This window comes from Rhipicephalus sanguineus, chromosome 2, assembly GCF_013339695.2.
Source record: "Rhipicephalus sanguineus isolate Rsan-2018 chromosome 2, BIME_Rsan_1.4, whole genome shotgun sequence".
Lineage (NCBI taxonomy): Eukaryota > Metazoa > Arthropoda > Arachnida > Ixodida > Ixodidae > Rhipicephalus > Rhipicephalus sanguineus.
In genome coordinates this window covers 195,335,641-195,350,560 of record NC_051177.1, presented here as the reverse complement: position 1 = coordinate 195,350,560, position 14,920 = coordinate 195,335,641, and the positions used below count along the sequence as shown (strand labels likewise).

The 14,920-nt window shown below is 45.7% G+C and overlaps 1 protein-coding gene across 1 annotated transcript in view; it reads left to right on the top strand.

The window, feature by feature from the left end:
* LOC119383953 (lysozyme C, milk isozyme) overlaps positions 1–14,320 on the top strand; it is a 41,585-nt gene extending 27,265 nt beyond the window's left edge. Inside the window, exons 2-5 of the mRNA XM_037652231.2 lie at positions 3,829–3,917; positions 7,671–7,746; positions 9,128–9,203; positions 13,324–14,320. Coding sequence (XP_037508159.1) covers positions 3,829–3,917; positions 7,671–7,746; positions 9,128–9,203; positions 13,324–13,396 — 314 coding nt within the window. The 3' untranslated portion in view covers positions 13,397–14,320. The remainder of the gene's footprint in view (positions 1–3,828; positions 3,918–7,670; positions 7,747–9,127; positions 9,204–13,323) is intronic.
* Positions 14,321–14,920: the final 600 nt, after the last annotated feature.

Sequence of the window (14,920 nt, the reverse complement as noted above, 5' to 3'; positions counted from 1 at the left end):
GGCTCCCTGGTGGAACAACTGATTGCCACGTAGAATGCCTGGGTTTGATTCCGGCTTCAACCCCTGATTCTTATTATTTGCATCCAGCGCAATTTTTCGCTCACAAACTATGCCGCCGACGCCGGAACTTCTACGGCACGGGCGGGCATTCTTTATAGGGATTCTATGTAACGAGACTGCGCGCAGAACTTTCGTTTTAGTTGACTGCGGAAACTTTCAAGAACGTTGCCCTGATTTGGAGCTCTGGAATTGCTCTTCCGATGATAAGTTATAGGTATAAATTTATTAGATAAATTTATTATATTCCATTTATTACTCCCAGTACAAAATAAATATTCAGGAAATAAAATACTAACGGATGTAGATAATAAAGCAAATAATGGTGAGGTGTTAACTATATAAGCACCTAGTCTATCAGTAGCCCCATGTGCAAGAAGCAAAAGAAGGTCAGTACTTGTCCCTGATAAAACTTCTCCAAATAGCTTGCCCCACATAAAGAAAGCGTTTTTTTTCGAGATACAACATGTGGAACATATATGTATGCACAACGTATGTGGAACATTCTTAAGAACTGAGCAAAGTCCAAGCCCGGCCCGACCCGAGCCCGCCACCTCAAAACCGGGCCCGGCCCTAAGACCTGAGCTTCAGGCCCCAGCCCGGCCCGGGCACGCCATGACAACTATTTTATCCGGCCTGGCCCATGGGTCAGGCCGGGCCCGGGTTGTCGGGTTGGCAAACTAGAAGAAGACTGGCTTATATGTAAGAGTAGGGATACTCTTGTAGAATATTACTGTAGCTACTGCTCCTAGGCATGTGTATATATTAGCTCAGGTTTAGTCTTTTAGCGCGATAGCGTTAAAGATCTCGTTTCGCAGAAATTCCGGTGTCGGCGTCGGTCTCGTTGGTTGTGAGCGAAAAATCAGCGTTGTCCGTGAGCGAAAATTCCAGATAGATGCAAATAATTAAATATAAAAACCTTCGGCTAGAGTGGAAATCGAAACCAGGCCTTCTGCGTGGCAAGCAGGTGTTCTACCACAGAGCTACGCCATTGCTAGGAACTGCTTCAGAAAAAAAACCCTACTCGAATGTGGCAGAAGCGTAGAATCGCGCCAGGTGTCAGGTAGAGGTGTGCGAATATCACATTTTTCGAATACGAATCGAATACGAATATCCACCTTCGAATATCGAATCGAATATCGAATATCAAAGGAAAAATGCCTCCACAGTAACAAAATTTTATTTACCATGTAGCTATTTCAAAAAAAAAAAACATTAACACCCTGACTGGCAACACAACATACACTGCTATCTCCAGAACACAATATCCAGGCTAGCACAATGCACATCACAACACAAGCAAATATGACGGCACAATGAAAGTAATGACTAGATGTTATCATGAAGAAATATGAGTTGCTCCACATGATCAGGCAGCAGGCGCTCCCTTGCAACAGAGACAACCCTCCCTACCCCCCCCCCCCCCCCCCGCCACTGAAAAGGCATGCTCGCTTGGAACAGAAGTGGCTGGTATAGGGAGGTACAGTCGCGCTGAATATGACTTGCAACACGGGAGCGCGTGGCCTCACGAGTTCAAAGACTGCCCATGACTTCCACTAGCCCTTATTTCCATAACTAAACGCTGTTCTCACACCCGGGGAGGATTCCAAATAAGAAAATATAATTTAGTTGCTGAAATGAAAAGAGGTTGAAGCCATGCGCAATCTTTGAACTCATGAGGCCACGAGCTGCCGTGTTGCAAGTCATATTGAGCGCTACTGTACATGGGGCAAAGCTTTGCCAGAAGGGGGTATCTGAAAGTGCCTACAGTCCGCCACCAGTCACGTGGGTCACTGTCTTTCTTCAGAAGTGGTCCCGCACAGTGAACGAGTGGTAGTGCGGCACGTTACGGCTGCATAATATTGAAAATGTACGGTTACATGATCGCCAACAGCGCTGCACGTCGGAGATGCACCAGCAATAAATCATACGTATTGCGGCGCTCGTCGCAGGCAGATATCGTGCCTCCGTGTACTTACGATGTTTATCGCTCCTGTCGGCAACGTTTTTAGCTATACGAACGAAGCAGAAATGTGGAAGACGAGTTATTTTATGCATGATAATCGAATCGCATATTCGAATTTTTCGAATATTCGAAGTTATCGATTATTCGAAACTTTTCGAATACACGATTTTCGAATCGAATACGAATATTTCGAATGTAATATTCGGCGAATATTCGAAACTTTCGAATATTCGCACACCCCTAGTGTCAGGACATGTGAATTCCACAACGATAATAATAATATCTGGGGTTTAACGTCCCAAAACCGCGATATGATTATGAGAGACGCCGTAGTGGAGGGCTCCGGACATTTCGACCACCTGGGGTTCTTTAACGTGCACCTAAATCTAAGTACACGGGCCTCAAACATTTTCGCCTCCATCGAAAATGCAGCCGCCGCGGCCGGGATTCGATTACGCGACCTTCAGGTCAGCAGTCGAGCGCCATAACCACTACGCCACCGTGGCGGGGCAAATTGCACAACGAGTGAGGGGTTTAAAGGCCCATCCGTTAGAAAGCGCTCAAACATATTTAACCATCATCAACAAAGTGAGCAGCTGCGTAGGTTCGCGTGTTGCCTTATGAACGCGTAGTGGATACTTCGCTGATTCGCAAAAGGAAGAATTATGGCGTAATGGGCACTGCGCAACTGTACTTGCAGTAGGCATTGTGGGATAGTTTTAAGCGGCCAATGTTACACGCACAGACGTTCCTTTCCTTGCGGCACGCTTGAGGTGTCCACCGAGAAGCGAAGTCAGGTTAGCGGTTGAGAAGACGATGCGAACGGGGCCCGATTAAGCTATCGCGTTCTACTCTTAGAGGCGAAGTTCAAGCGTGCTCCAACTTTTAGCGTGCATATTGCCTAAAGCACAAATCGCACCTCACGGCGACATTCCAGTGTCGATTACGTACAAGGTGAAGCTTCAAAATGTACCGCGCTCGAGCAAAGAGAATAATGGGCTAGTTTGTGCATGCAACTGCATTTATGCCGCAACACGTTAGAGGAATGAAGTGTTTCCTGTCCGTCATTCCTGTCTTGAATCCTCTAACCTTCTGCGCCCTAAACATTTACTGCCAAGTTTATTTGTAAACGAACAAATTTTAAAATATCTAGCTGTCTATATATGCACTAGCATATCACAAATACCGCCGTACCTCACACATATCAGAAAAGAACTATCACTACTTGTTCGCATTACTCGTAAACATACAATTTGAAAAATGTTGACATAACTCAGCGAGTGACAATTTCGTAAGCCTCAAAAGTGACATTTGAAGTGTGCCCCTGTTGTGCTACAATCAGCAAATAGCACATTTTTTTGTTCTTTGTGCGCTCAAGGCCATCAATGAGCGAGCTCTGTAGGAGTGAGGGACAGACACAGCATGTCGGAGTAATATGATTATTTGTTTTGTTTTGTCGCCTAGCTTCGCACACGGAATGATGACAAAGGCAGTTTGCATGTGTCGATGTATGCGGGCTCTCAATGCTAAATGAACAGCGGCACAAAACTTTTTTCCGCATATTTTGGCGCAGCTCAGAAGAAGCACGTACGTATTAGTATACGCATACAAATGCATTCATACAAATGCCTCACAAAAATGCATTCGGCGCTCCCACCATCGCGGCCACCGAATCGTTTTTCTATTATTCTCTACTGTTTCACAGAAAGCGGGAAAAAGGCTCATGTCATCTCCGTATGCCTACAGTACTGTGTGCACGGCGTGTTCAGCTGTCCTTTAAACGGAGTTGCCGTGTTTCTGCGCAGTCCTGTGCGTGGCCAACATGGTGAGCAAGTTCAACATGACGATGCAAGTGAAGCGGGAAGGAGGTCAGCGAACTGTCGGCATCTTCCAGGTCAGGCAACACCTGCTGATTCGCCACGTAAACTTCAAGCTTGTGCCCGCGAACTATCCCCAAATTTCGAATGTTCCCTTGCACTGCTTGTAGGGATACAAAGAGAAACACGAAGTCAACTCAGACTGATAATATATATTTTCGCAACTTGATTTCCTTTATTGCTTGGCAAATAAAGCGTGGACGTTTAACATAGAACAGAGTTTAATGTTCATAATTTCACACCACAACCCCAGTACCGCGGTATGCTACTGTCACGTCACAAGCAAGAGAGAGGCTTACAGGAAGTTGAGACTTGAAGTCACTGAGGGGGGTAGAAGCAGGAATGTGGCTGAATGCAACAGTTGCTTGTCACTTTCCCAACCTTCAATGCAGAAGATGAAGGAGGAAAGTAAGCAGATGACAAAAGTAAAGCAAGGGAACTTGTTGACAAAAAAAGAAAGAAGGAATGCTGCGCTTAGTTGTCGTCGAGAGGCAACCAGAATACAGATTTCATACACTTGGTGTAGAAGTAGAGATGACAAATGCAAACGGATCCAAACAAGCAAAGAGGCGCTGACAATAAGTGGCCGAAGTCTTCCTGTATATAGAACACGAAACAAAAAGATGCGCTCTTTAAGCGCACAAGATGGAAAAAAATGTAAGACAAGGTTAAGTTCGTAAGAAGAACATGAGCTTTATTTAGATGTGTTCACTTGGGAGTAAAAGTACGAATACACAGGCTGTGAGAAACTGCCTGAGAAAAAAAGTAGATTTAACATATACAAAATAAATGACAAAATGAGGTTGTGATTGATTTATGACAGTCAATTGGTGAAGAACTGCTGGTGAGACATAAACTAAACGTCATGACGTATGAAATATCGGTTCGGGAATGGGATCAGCTCCGGCCTGACCAGGAATTGAAGTTGTTGACTATGTTTGGGTATTGCAATAGCAAATTTATTCTAGAGCTTTGTTTCTAGCAACCATGCTGGTTGTTTGCCATGTGTTGAACTTGCGAACGAGATATAACCTCTATATTTTCTACGTCTGGCCGAACGGAAGTCTAACAATAGGGTATGAAGTTGGAGTTTGTGGAATGCCACAGATTCGTTAAACGTTGTGCGGGCGCGTCTGAGCACTGCATTTACCTTTTCCTTTTATTCTTCATAACAAACATTCGAAATCGCACTTTAATGCGGACGATGCATAAGTACTATTCAGTAAGAGAATGAGGATCATCCATCCGTTTGTAGCACGAAACTACAAGGAAACCCATGCAGATTTCCCAGAAAGAAATCTTCCCAGTTGACGAATGTCCCTCCATGAGAGATATTGGAGACATTTAGAGCGGAGCTGTCAAGCTTTTCGTATTGCCGTGTGGCGACACCAGAAAAATATCATCATCATCATGAACCGGCACGCGCTTTCTTCGTCCTCTTCTTCACCTTCGTCCTCTTCTTCGTCTTCTGCTTATTGCGTGGGACGCAATAAATCTGATGGGCGTGTGCCGAGGTCAGAGGGAGAGAGAGAAAAAGATAGAAAGAAAGGCAAGAAAAAGAGAAAGAAACAGACACAAAAAAAAAGATATAGAAAAAAGGAGAGAGCAAGCGTAGCTATGTATAGCAGGGTACAGCAAGGGGTGGGAAAGGAAAGAGAGGTTGAGGAGGAGGAGGGAATGGAGGAGGGCGACACCACCGGCTCCGCTGCTTCCTCAGTCTTCGCAGCACTAGTGCGTAGCTGCCCCAATCTTTTCCTAAAATATTAGCAAAAAATTAAGAGAGCTTCGCACTAGTGGGTGTCAAAAAGCCTGAAGGAACAGCGGAACTGGGCGACCTTCCTTGTTTCTCTTTATTTTTCTCTTTCTTTCCCTTTCTCTCCGTTTTTTCTGCCTCTTTGACGTGTCTTTTTCTTTCTATTTGTTCCTTTCTTTATCTTTCTCGCTCTTGATATATCTTTTTTGTCTTTCTTCCTTTTTAATGTTGTTGCGCTGAGCAAAATGCGCGAAGGACTAACGAAAAAAGGGGACAGGACAAGTGGTGTCCCCTTGTCCTGTCCCCCTTTTTCATTAGTCATTCGTGCATTTTGCTCAGCGCAACAACATTAAAAATGCCATACCAACTAGCCCAAGTTGAAGCTTTGCTTATCTTTCTTCCTTTTCGTTCCCTCTCTTTCTACTTCACGCTTCCTCTTTCCATGTTTTTCTGTCTCTCTATTTATTTTTTCTCTCTCTTTCAATCTTTCTTTCTCTTTCCGTCTTTTTCCTCTCTCTCTCTCTATTTCTCGCTGCCTCTTTCTATCTTTTTCTCTCTCTCCTTATTTCTTTTTCTCTCTATCTATAATATGCTTTACTCTCTCCACTCCTTTTCCTTTTCCTCACTTTCACATCTCTCCTCCTCACCTTCTTTGCCCTTTCCTACCCGCTTGCTATAATATACTATATAAGGTATACGGACTGAGATTAGGTCCCCTATAACAACACGTGAGTCGGCGAAAGAAAGACCTGAGAACCGCTCAGGCCGATGGAAGCAGCAGAAGAAACTATATTTTATTCTGTTATTTTTCTACCTCGCAGCTCGCAGCGCGAGGAACGAGGCACATGCGCATGTACACGCACCTGAGCGTGCCATAAATAAAAGGCGGCCAATAGGATCACGTCGGCCGCCAGACAAGGCTATGTTATACTCTGCTAGTGTGCCTGGATAGCCGAGTAGTTACGATGCTCGCCTTCGGACCGTCGGTACGCGGGCTCGAATCCCGCCTCGTCAAGGAATTTTTTTTTCGCCAAAAATTTCTGTCTTTCTTATTTTGTATGTCTCTCGTTCTTTCTCTTTCTCTGTGCTCGTTCCCTCGCCCTTTAGAGTTATCAGAACCGCGCGCCGGACAAACCGGCACGCGTGTTCTGTGAACGAAGCTGAAGAGGAAGAACATTGCGCGTGCCAGTTCATGACGATGATGATTTTCTGGGGACGGTTTACAAACAACGGCTGGCATAAACAGTTTCGCTGTTAATAGGGACGCAGTTGATTGTAGTGCCAAAGCTATGTGACTAACATCAAATTGCTAATCCCAACGTAAAAAAAAAATTCTTCTTAGCTATGAAGTCCCAGCCCCGACTTGGACGCGGCCAGCGGCTTCGGCGGGCCCCCGACAGGGGTTCCCGCGAAAGCTCCTCAGGATGAAATAAAGTTCATTGTCTGTCTGTCTTAGCTGTGAAGTCCTGGGTTGCAATCACGTAACGATGCCTTTTCCGATGCCAATGTTTTTCGTGTTTTTCTTTTCTTTCTTTTATTGATACCTCAAGGGTCCCAATAGAACACTGCATACGATTGTTTCGCGCTTGGCCATTGGTCAGTGTGACGGTCCGTCGGCGTTATCAATGCGATCAGCCAGCCCCGAGTGGTGGATCATAAGAGTAGCATATAATAAGGATTAATGCATCGCTCCGCGATAGCACCCCTAAGTGACGATATGTCTGCAAACGCTGGGAAAACCTAGTACGGATTTCACAAGAGCGCAACGAACACATCCGTGATAGAGATGCATGAAGACGAGGTATGCACACGAATATCAAAAGAGCTGACAATATGTCATGTTTTATTTTTTTTTTTCGGTGGGTTATTTACTCACGTCACTTTGTGATTTCTTTTAATTATTTCATATTCGGCAACTTCGGCGACAGAAAAACGCAATGTCAGCAGTGCTTGCCATATCAGCGTGCACCTCTTATTTGCTTACCCACTCTGTCTTTCTCTACGTGCGTCGCTGCAGTTGGCAAGCCAGTTCTTCTGCTTCGATAAGTACGTGCCTGGTATGCGCAACGGACGCTGTCACGAACTCTGCGATGGTAAGTGAACTAGCAATGCACTGAACCTTTTGCTTTCGTACCACTGCTCGTTGCCATCTGGGATGCTCAGACGTAACGTGGCTAAATGGGTACAGATGCATATTGACACGCGTACATTTTTTTATTCTTTGTGACGACTGGGTTTCTCTGGCTAAAACTGCTACTCATGTTATCACAGGGCGGAAGCGGCGGCTGTGACGGAACACTCTCGAATGATGTCGACAACTTTAAACTTAGAACCCGTGCACGTTTTCGAATTTACGCGAAGATCAGCGATAACGCTGCTGTGTTCAATGAAGCGCGCATAAAAGTTTTACTAAAGGAGCATATTCCAGACGACCGACGGCCATGCGTGCTTCTATCGTTGTATTGGGATGCGTTTTCTTTTACTGGGTACAGATTCAACTAATAAGGAGTTTAGTCTCTTCACTCGTTTCAGTGCTGCGTTCTTTACAGTGTACATTACGTGACTTCGCACTAGCAATTATTAGTGCATAGGCAAGACAACGACGAAAAAATGTATGCAGTTGCATTCAGCGTGAAAGCTGAAGGAAGTGCGGAGCAGTGATTCGCCCGTCCGTTAGCGACGCTCGCGTTCCCGGGCAAGCGTGCGCTGGCGTTCCAAACGTGCAGACTGCACGACGTCCATGGCAGAAAAGGAAACCTTTATTTGTGATGCCATGGCAACCTCTCCCCCTCCATTCCGTCGTCACCCTCACAACACTCCTCCTCAACCTCACTGCTCTTTTCCACCTCCTTGTTGTACTATGTATACACGGAAATGGTATGCGTTGCCCTCCCCATCTTCCTTTCCTTCCTCACCCTCACTTCCCATTTCCATGCTAAGGTGGTGTGCGCGCCAACGAACGAGTGTGTGTGCGGCGGTGGAAGAAGACGACGCTGATGCACGCGCAAAAGAGGCGAACGTGAAGAGTCGCGTGCGGGAAAAGAAAAGGAGGAGGCAGACGGTGTTAGTCGTTCTGTGCAGTCGGATGGCCGGAGCTGAGTGTCGTACCACGCGGCGTCGCGGTCCACGAGTTGAGGCTACGGGCTTCACGTGGCCGTTAACTTCCTCCGTCTCCGAACGCTTCGCAACCGCAAGCATCAAGCTCCGTCGCCAGTCTTCAGGAGCCAGCGCCAACCTCCCCGAAGCTCCCCTCTTCGTACCTCACCTCGTCACCGTCCCTCAGCACTACGCCTCGCTCAACTCGATGGACAGTCAAGTGAGCTCTAGGCTGCTTGCGTCAGCCTAGAGCGCATGACTTTTGCTTGAGATTAACGACGCCAATTGGCTACCTTGTTCTTTTTTTCTTTGTTCTTTTTTCTGTGATCAATTCCAAGTGGAAATGCCTCGTAACGCGGAATTACTTTTTCGTTCCAGCCTTTCTCGATGAAAATCTTGAAGATGACATTCGCTGCGCAGCGCTAGTTCGCCACATGTGGGGCTTCAAGTATTGGTGAGTAATTGAGTTGATGCCGGATATTGGTTTTGGCTGCATTTTTGGCACTAGTTAAGAAAGTGAGGCAATATTCTAATTCAGAATGGCTGGTCGGGCGAGTTGAGGATGCTTGCTAATTGCAATTACAAGCGCGCAACTAAGCTCGTCTTTTCTTGGTCCTTGTCCAGTTACGCTGTAGTGTTTCCAAGTAACATTCTCATCTCATTCGTCAGGTGCACTGCATCGCGTTTGCGAGACTGCAGACCGATTTCCCCGCTAGTTTCCTGCAGTCTTCCGGCAGGAGGTGCACTAAGTGCTGCTACATGGCCGTGCAACAACGATGATTCCAGAATTCATTCGGCTGCCGCCAGCTTGTGGTTTCACTTTGAGGACATTCTGCAGGATGTCACTGGTATCTGCAACGGCTTGTTCAAAGACAACGGGAAAAGGCCACATTTAAGAAGTGTCACTGGAGGAATATTATTTTGGCATCGCAATATGCACGCGACTAACCGCATGTTTTTGTCCTTATTAATGTTTCCTGCGCTGTCATGGTTCATTCCTTTCAAGAACACCTTTTGTGAAAAGTCATTACTCCTCTTTCTCTGGCACAGTAATTCATGCTTCTGTTCAAGAAGCGGCACCGAAAGGCAGACAAACAAGAGTATTGTACAGTACCAGATGCGCTTTACGCTGTGTACTTTGTATGTGAACTCTTCTGCACGAGATGGCAGCGTGTTCGCGCGTAATTATTCGTTGAGAATTACTCGTGCAAACAGCATCAACGGCTCAAAGGACACATACATTCAAATGATAACAAGCATCTATTTTCTAATATGGCTCATACAAGCATATCCGTACACCGATGTGATAATGTAGGCAGTGAACATCGGACAAACCGATGTTTCAGCATTCATCATTGGCGACAGATGGCAGGAAACAATGTGAGAACTATGCATGCCGTCAGTTGAAACTGTCAAAGTAATCGGGAGAACGATGTGACACATTAACTGGCACGTTCACTTATTGCCACACGATTCGCAGCAGCTACAATGCACCGCATATTTGTACTGCAGTTGTAGAAGAAATCGAGTAAAGTGGAACGCACTACAAATGAAACGTTTGGCGCCGTTGGTGTTATCGTTTAACGCGTGGCCGTCTGCTGTGAAATTAGCAGCTCAACAATGAATTCTACTCGCCGCGGCGGTCTAGTGGTTGTGGTGCTCGACTGCTGACCCGAAGGTCGCGGGATCGAATCCCGGCCGCGGCGGCCGCATTTCGATGGAGGCGAAATGCTCAAGGCCCGTGTGATTAGATTTAGGTGCACGTTAACGAAGCCCAGGTGGTCGGTACTTCCGCAACCCTCCACTACTGCGTCCCTTGCAATGATGTCGCGGTTCTTTCGGCGATATGATTATGGGATCATTATAAATTACAACAATTATTATCATTATTACCAATGAATTCTGAACATTTGACATTTGGTCAATGTTCTAAAAAATCATGTAGTCTGCCTATAAAGGCAACCAAATTTTAAACTAGAAAGCGCGTTTTCAAGCACACAAAAACTGACAAAAGTCTGTTTGTCACCTTAGATAAATCTACAACTCTGACAGGGTTCAAGCACGTTCTCCTTAAAAAAGCTGTTTTTTCCTGTGATGCCTGTATATACGCTCAAATTTCTAGAAGAAAAACACTGTACTCATTCGCAAACATCGCGAGAAGTTTTCGTTAGCTCGTATTCCGTAATTCTCAGCGCTGCTTCCAAAGCAGGAACAGCCTTATCAATTTTTATACTTATTCCAGTGAACTTTCGTTTTCAATAATGCAGAACTTGCTGAGTAATATGCTGTTTATTGTCGCATAAAATGTGGAACTGCGATGAGCAGACATTCGGTAATATTCCACCAAAGGCGCACTTTTGTCTCACGTTTGATATAGTATCTACCTTTATCTGCGAATCGCCTCTGACTTGCTGAGCACACCCTCACATTTTCATTTCCATAGCTGCTGCAGTTATTTGCATTGTATGAGATCCGGCTGTACGGAGGCGCCGGTTATGTGGAGTTAACCCTAGAAGCACTCTAGTAGAACGGTGACAGACTCATATTGACTCATTTTTATTAGAGCCAGGTGATTTACACGCATTCATATATTTTCCACGAGTTATTTACCTAGCAAATGGCAACTTATCATAATGTGATGCGTTTCAAGGCAGACACACTCATCACCTTTGCAGGCGAGTTTGCGAATACCCGTCAGTTGCCACGGGCTGGGCAAACAAAGTGCGTAGGGAGTCTACCTCGTAAATGTCCGCTGCGATGGCCATGGCGCATAAATTTAAGCTCTTCGAGATTGACATTTTTTAGCAGGTCAGGTGGCCCTATTCTTGTAATAGAGCGTACACCGTAATATATATTACAGTTACAGCTACCTAGTTCTTCAAACAGCCGAAAAGTTGCTTTCTCTCTATCTTTTTTTAAAATGTATAAGCACTTCTAGGCAGACTCTACGATAACCTTGGCCGTCGCCCGCCCGTCCCTGCATCACGTAAGATGATCATCGCCATAAAGATTAATCGAATAAAACAAAAGCAATTTTCATGCCGGTGGTGGGGCATGCACCCGGGCCCCTATGTCCTGAAGGCGAGTGTCTTAACCACTGGGCCTCACAGCCATTTTTTTTATTAAATGCATACAGATATCGCCACGATCACTTGTCAACTATTCTCGATAGAATTCATCATTGTAGAATCACACTCACATTCACGAAACACAGAGAGTCCGAGGAACCTTCAAAAGCCCGGTAGAGAAACACAAGCGTCCAGAAGTCCAAGCCAATCCGGAACCGGGTCAGAGGTCTCAACAACATTGCGCACTCCAGCGGCTTCTTCTCGAAAGACAGACCTCGTCGAGCGAGGTGGCTTGCGTGCCTGCCAGTTACACGGCATCTCTATGATGAATAATGTCCTAATAACAGGAACGAATCGCCTGGTGTATTACTGGTGGTGCTCTTTTCGAACGGGAGGAATCTAATACCATGAACCCATTTCGGCTATATAGGTTCTCTGAAAAATGAACCAGACACTCATGCTTGCAGAATATGAATATATCTCAGCCATACGAATGCGTTCAACCGCTGTGCGAAACAATAGTGAAATGACACTTCTTAAGAAGGATTCCTTGAAGTTCGGGGTAATGGAATAAAAGGGCCCTCTCTAGGACACCACGTACAGGCTTGACGAATACACGATCGCTTGTCGAAACGTTAATTGGCTGCAGCGACACTCCGTGTTCAAGAATTTTTCATCTTGGCATAGAAGATTGTACACATTAGAAAAATTCGTAGTTTGCGAAAATTCGATGTCCAAAGCGCATTTCAATGTCAACGTGGCTTTTTGGGCTCCTTGGTTATATGCCTCAAAAGCTGGCATAGCGCTAACACACGGCCTGTCCCGTTGTGTCTTCCTCGTCCGTGTGTGCCAGCGATATATTCTTTTGATGCGTTTCGATGCTCACGGTATGGATGTTAATGAACGCTGGAAAGAATATGAAAGACGCAATTCCGATGTCGCCTGAAAACAACGTTATAAAGAAGGATGCAACCTACAATGAAACACCACGCGTGCTCCTCACTTGGAGAACTCCCAGCGGAGATTCCGCTTGGTTTTTTTTTTTTTCGTGCAGTTTAGCGGACTTCGGGATAAAAAAAATGCAAAAATGAGCAAATTAATGGTCAGTCCAAAAAAAAAAACAACCTTTATATAACTACATTATAGAGCATGTATTCAAGGATATTTCTCTCATTGTTTCATTTATTCAATCTCCTGTGCTGAGTAAGCATGCAGTCGGACTATTACGATGAAGTTGCCTTCCTGTTCCTTCATCTGGCATTAGGTTTAAGTAGTTTCCAGGTCATTTAGCGATAACCAAGCATTCAGTATTTTGTAGATCTCTACGTTTCGCTTTTTCTGCTTCCGAAATTTCATAGCATTTTCCCATTTGAGTCTCAGGTTTGTTACATTTTTTGTATAAAATGCTATTTATTGGGTTCTAAAACAGTGAACCGGCGTTTTATTTTACTGTCGCGAAGAGCTCTAAAATTTTTCACCATTTTATATATTTTTCTTTCTGTCCAGGACCGGCTGGGAGCAGAAGTGCTTGTACGCCAAGGTGTCCCCATTCCTAGATGGATGCGACTACGAGAACTAAACAGCGCCATGAGTTTTTTTTCTTTTCTTCTCTTTTTTTTCTTTGACGCTCGCGTGTTGCAGAGGCTTTTTTTTATACAAGTGCCCTTTCTCTGTGAACACTCGTGCCCTCTAAGACCGTAGCTACACCTGTAGCCACGGATCCAGTGTAGCATCGGCACTATTCGCAGGTGGACGCAGGATGGTCTTTAATATGTCGCGAAAGCAGAAAAAGCCTAGAATGAGACCTTCTCGCAACTCTAATCCTTCAGACTTATTTTTATTATCTTTTAGAACACCCAGGTCGCGCTTCTCCTGCCTCTTCTCCTTTTGCTGTTACCATGTGCGCCGTGGCCAGACTTCGCCATAAATGTATTTAGAAATATATGTGCAGGGAATGCAGCAATTTCAACACTTTACCCCAAAGCCTCATTATAACGCGCTTTTCGTATGGCGCTTGACGGACGTTTTGTTCGTGTAACAGGCTTCTTCGTGCGTTCACCGCACACTTAAATTACCAACATTCAAAAATGCACGTAAGACACCAGATAATGAGAAATTACCAGCTCGTTTCGGATGCGGCACTATCCCCTTCGTGTGCTGATTCCGGCATCGAGATGATGGGGTCGGTTGCGGGCATATCCAGCCTTGATGGAATTGGCGCTAACCGCTTCGCTTCAGCAAAGCGCCCTCTTTGACTGTACCTTCTAGAGGCCTAAATATTTGGCCACGTAGGTCATTTTGTTTCAAGTCGACGGAGCTTTATTTCTCGGCGCCGATTATTGAAATTGAAATTGAATAGACAGGGTGCGAAGTACGAAGCCTTGTGCATTTCCCAGTTAATCATTACAGTCGCTGTAATGAAATAAATAATTATCGTGCAGTTAGTCATCTTGTGTTCTTGAACCAAATTGTGTCACCGGCAGGAGCATGGGCGTCGGCAGGGGAGCGCAAAGGCGGCACTTGCTCTCCCCCCCCCCCCCCCCCCACACACTCAGACACCAGCACTTGCCCCCCACCCAGCCAGACCAGCACTCCCCCTCCCACACCGCGATGCAACACGAGTTTGCACGCACCGAGACAGACAGAGAGAAGGACCATAGGAAAGGTAGGGAGGTTAACTAGACTTGCTAGACTACGTCCAGCTTGCTGCCCTACACACGGGGAGGGGAACAAGTGAGTAAGAGAGAGAGGAAGAGAGACATATTTCACAAGACGCACACCGCGCAGGGTTTCAAAGGCGGTTGCTCAATGCTGTTGCTTTCAAGTACTGCAAAAGGCCCCGTGTAGTTTTCTGGGCTGCTGTGCTGTGAGACCAGGCTCCCAAGATCTTTTCTGCAATAAAGGGCCGATCAATGAGTTTCCTCAAGGCACACTGGAGAGTCCCGGGATCTTGTTCAAATTGGGCACAGTGGCACAAGAGATGATAAATATTCTCTGTGCAGTTGCAGTTATTGCACGTGGATGACTCTGTGGCGACACTGCGCATAATTCCGCGCAGCCTCCACCTCGCTATCATTCAGCCCGGCGTGACACGGCTGCACGC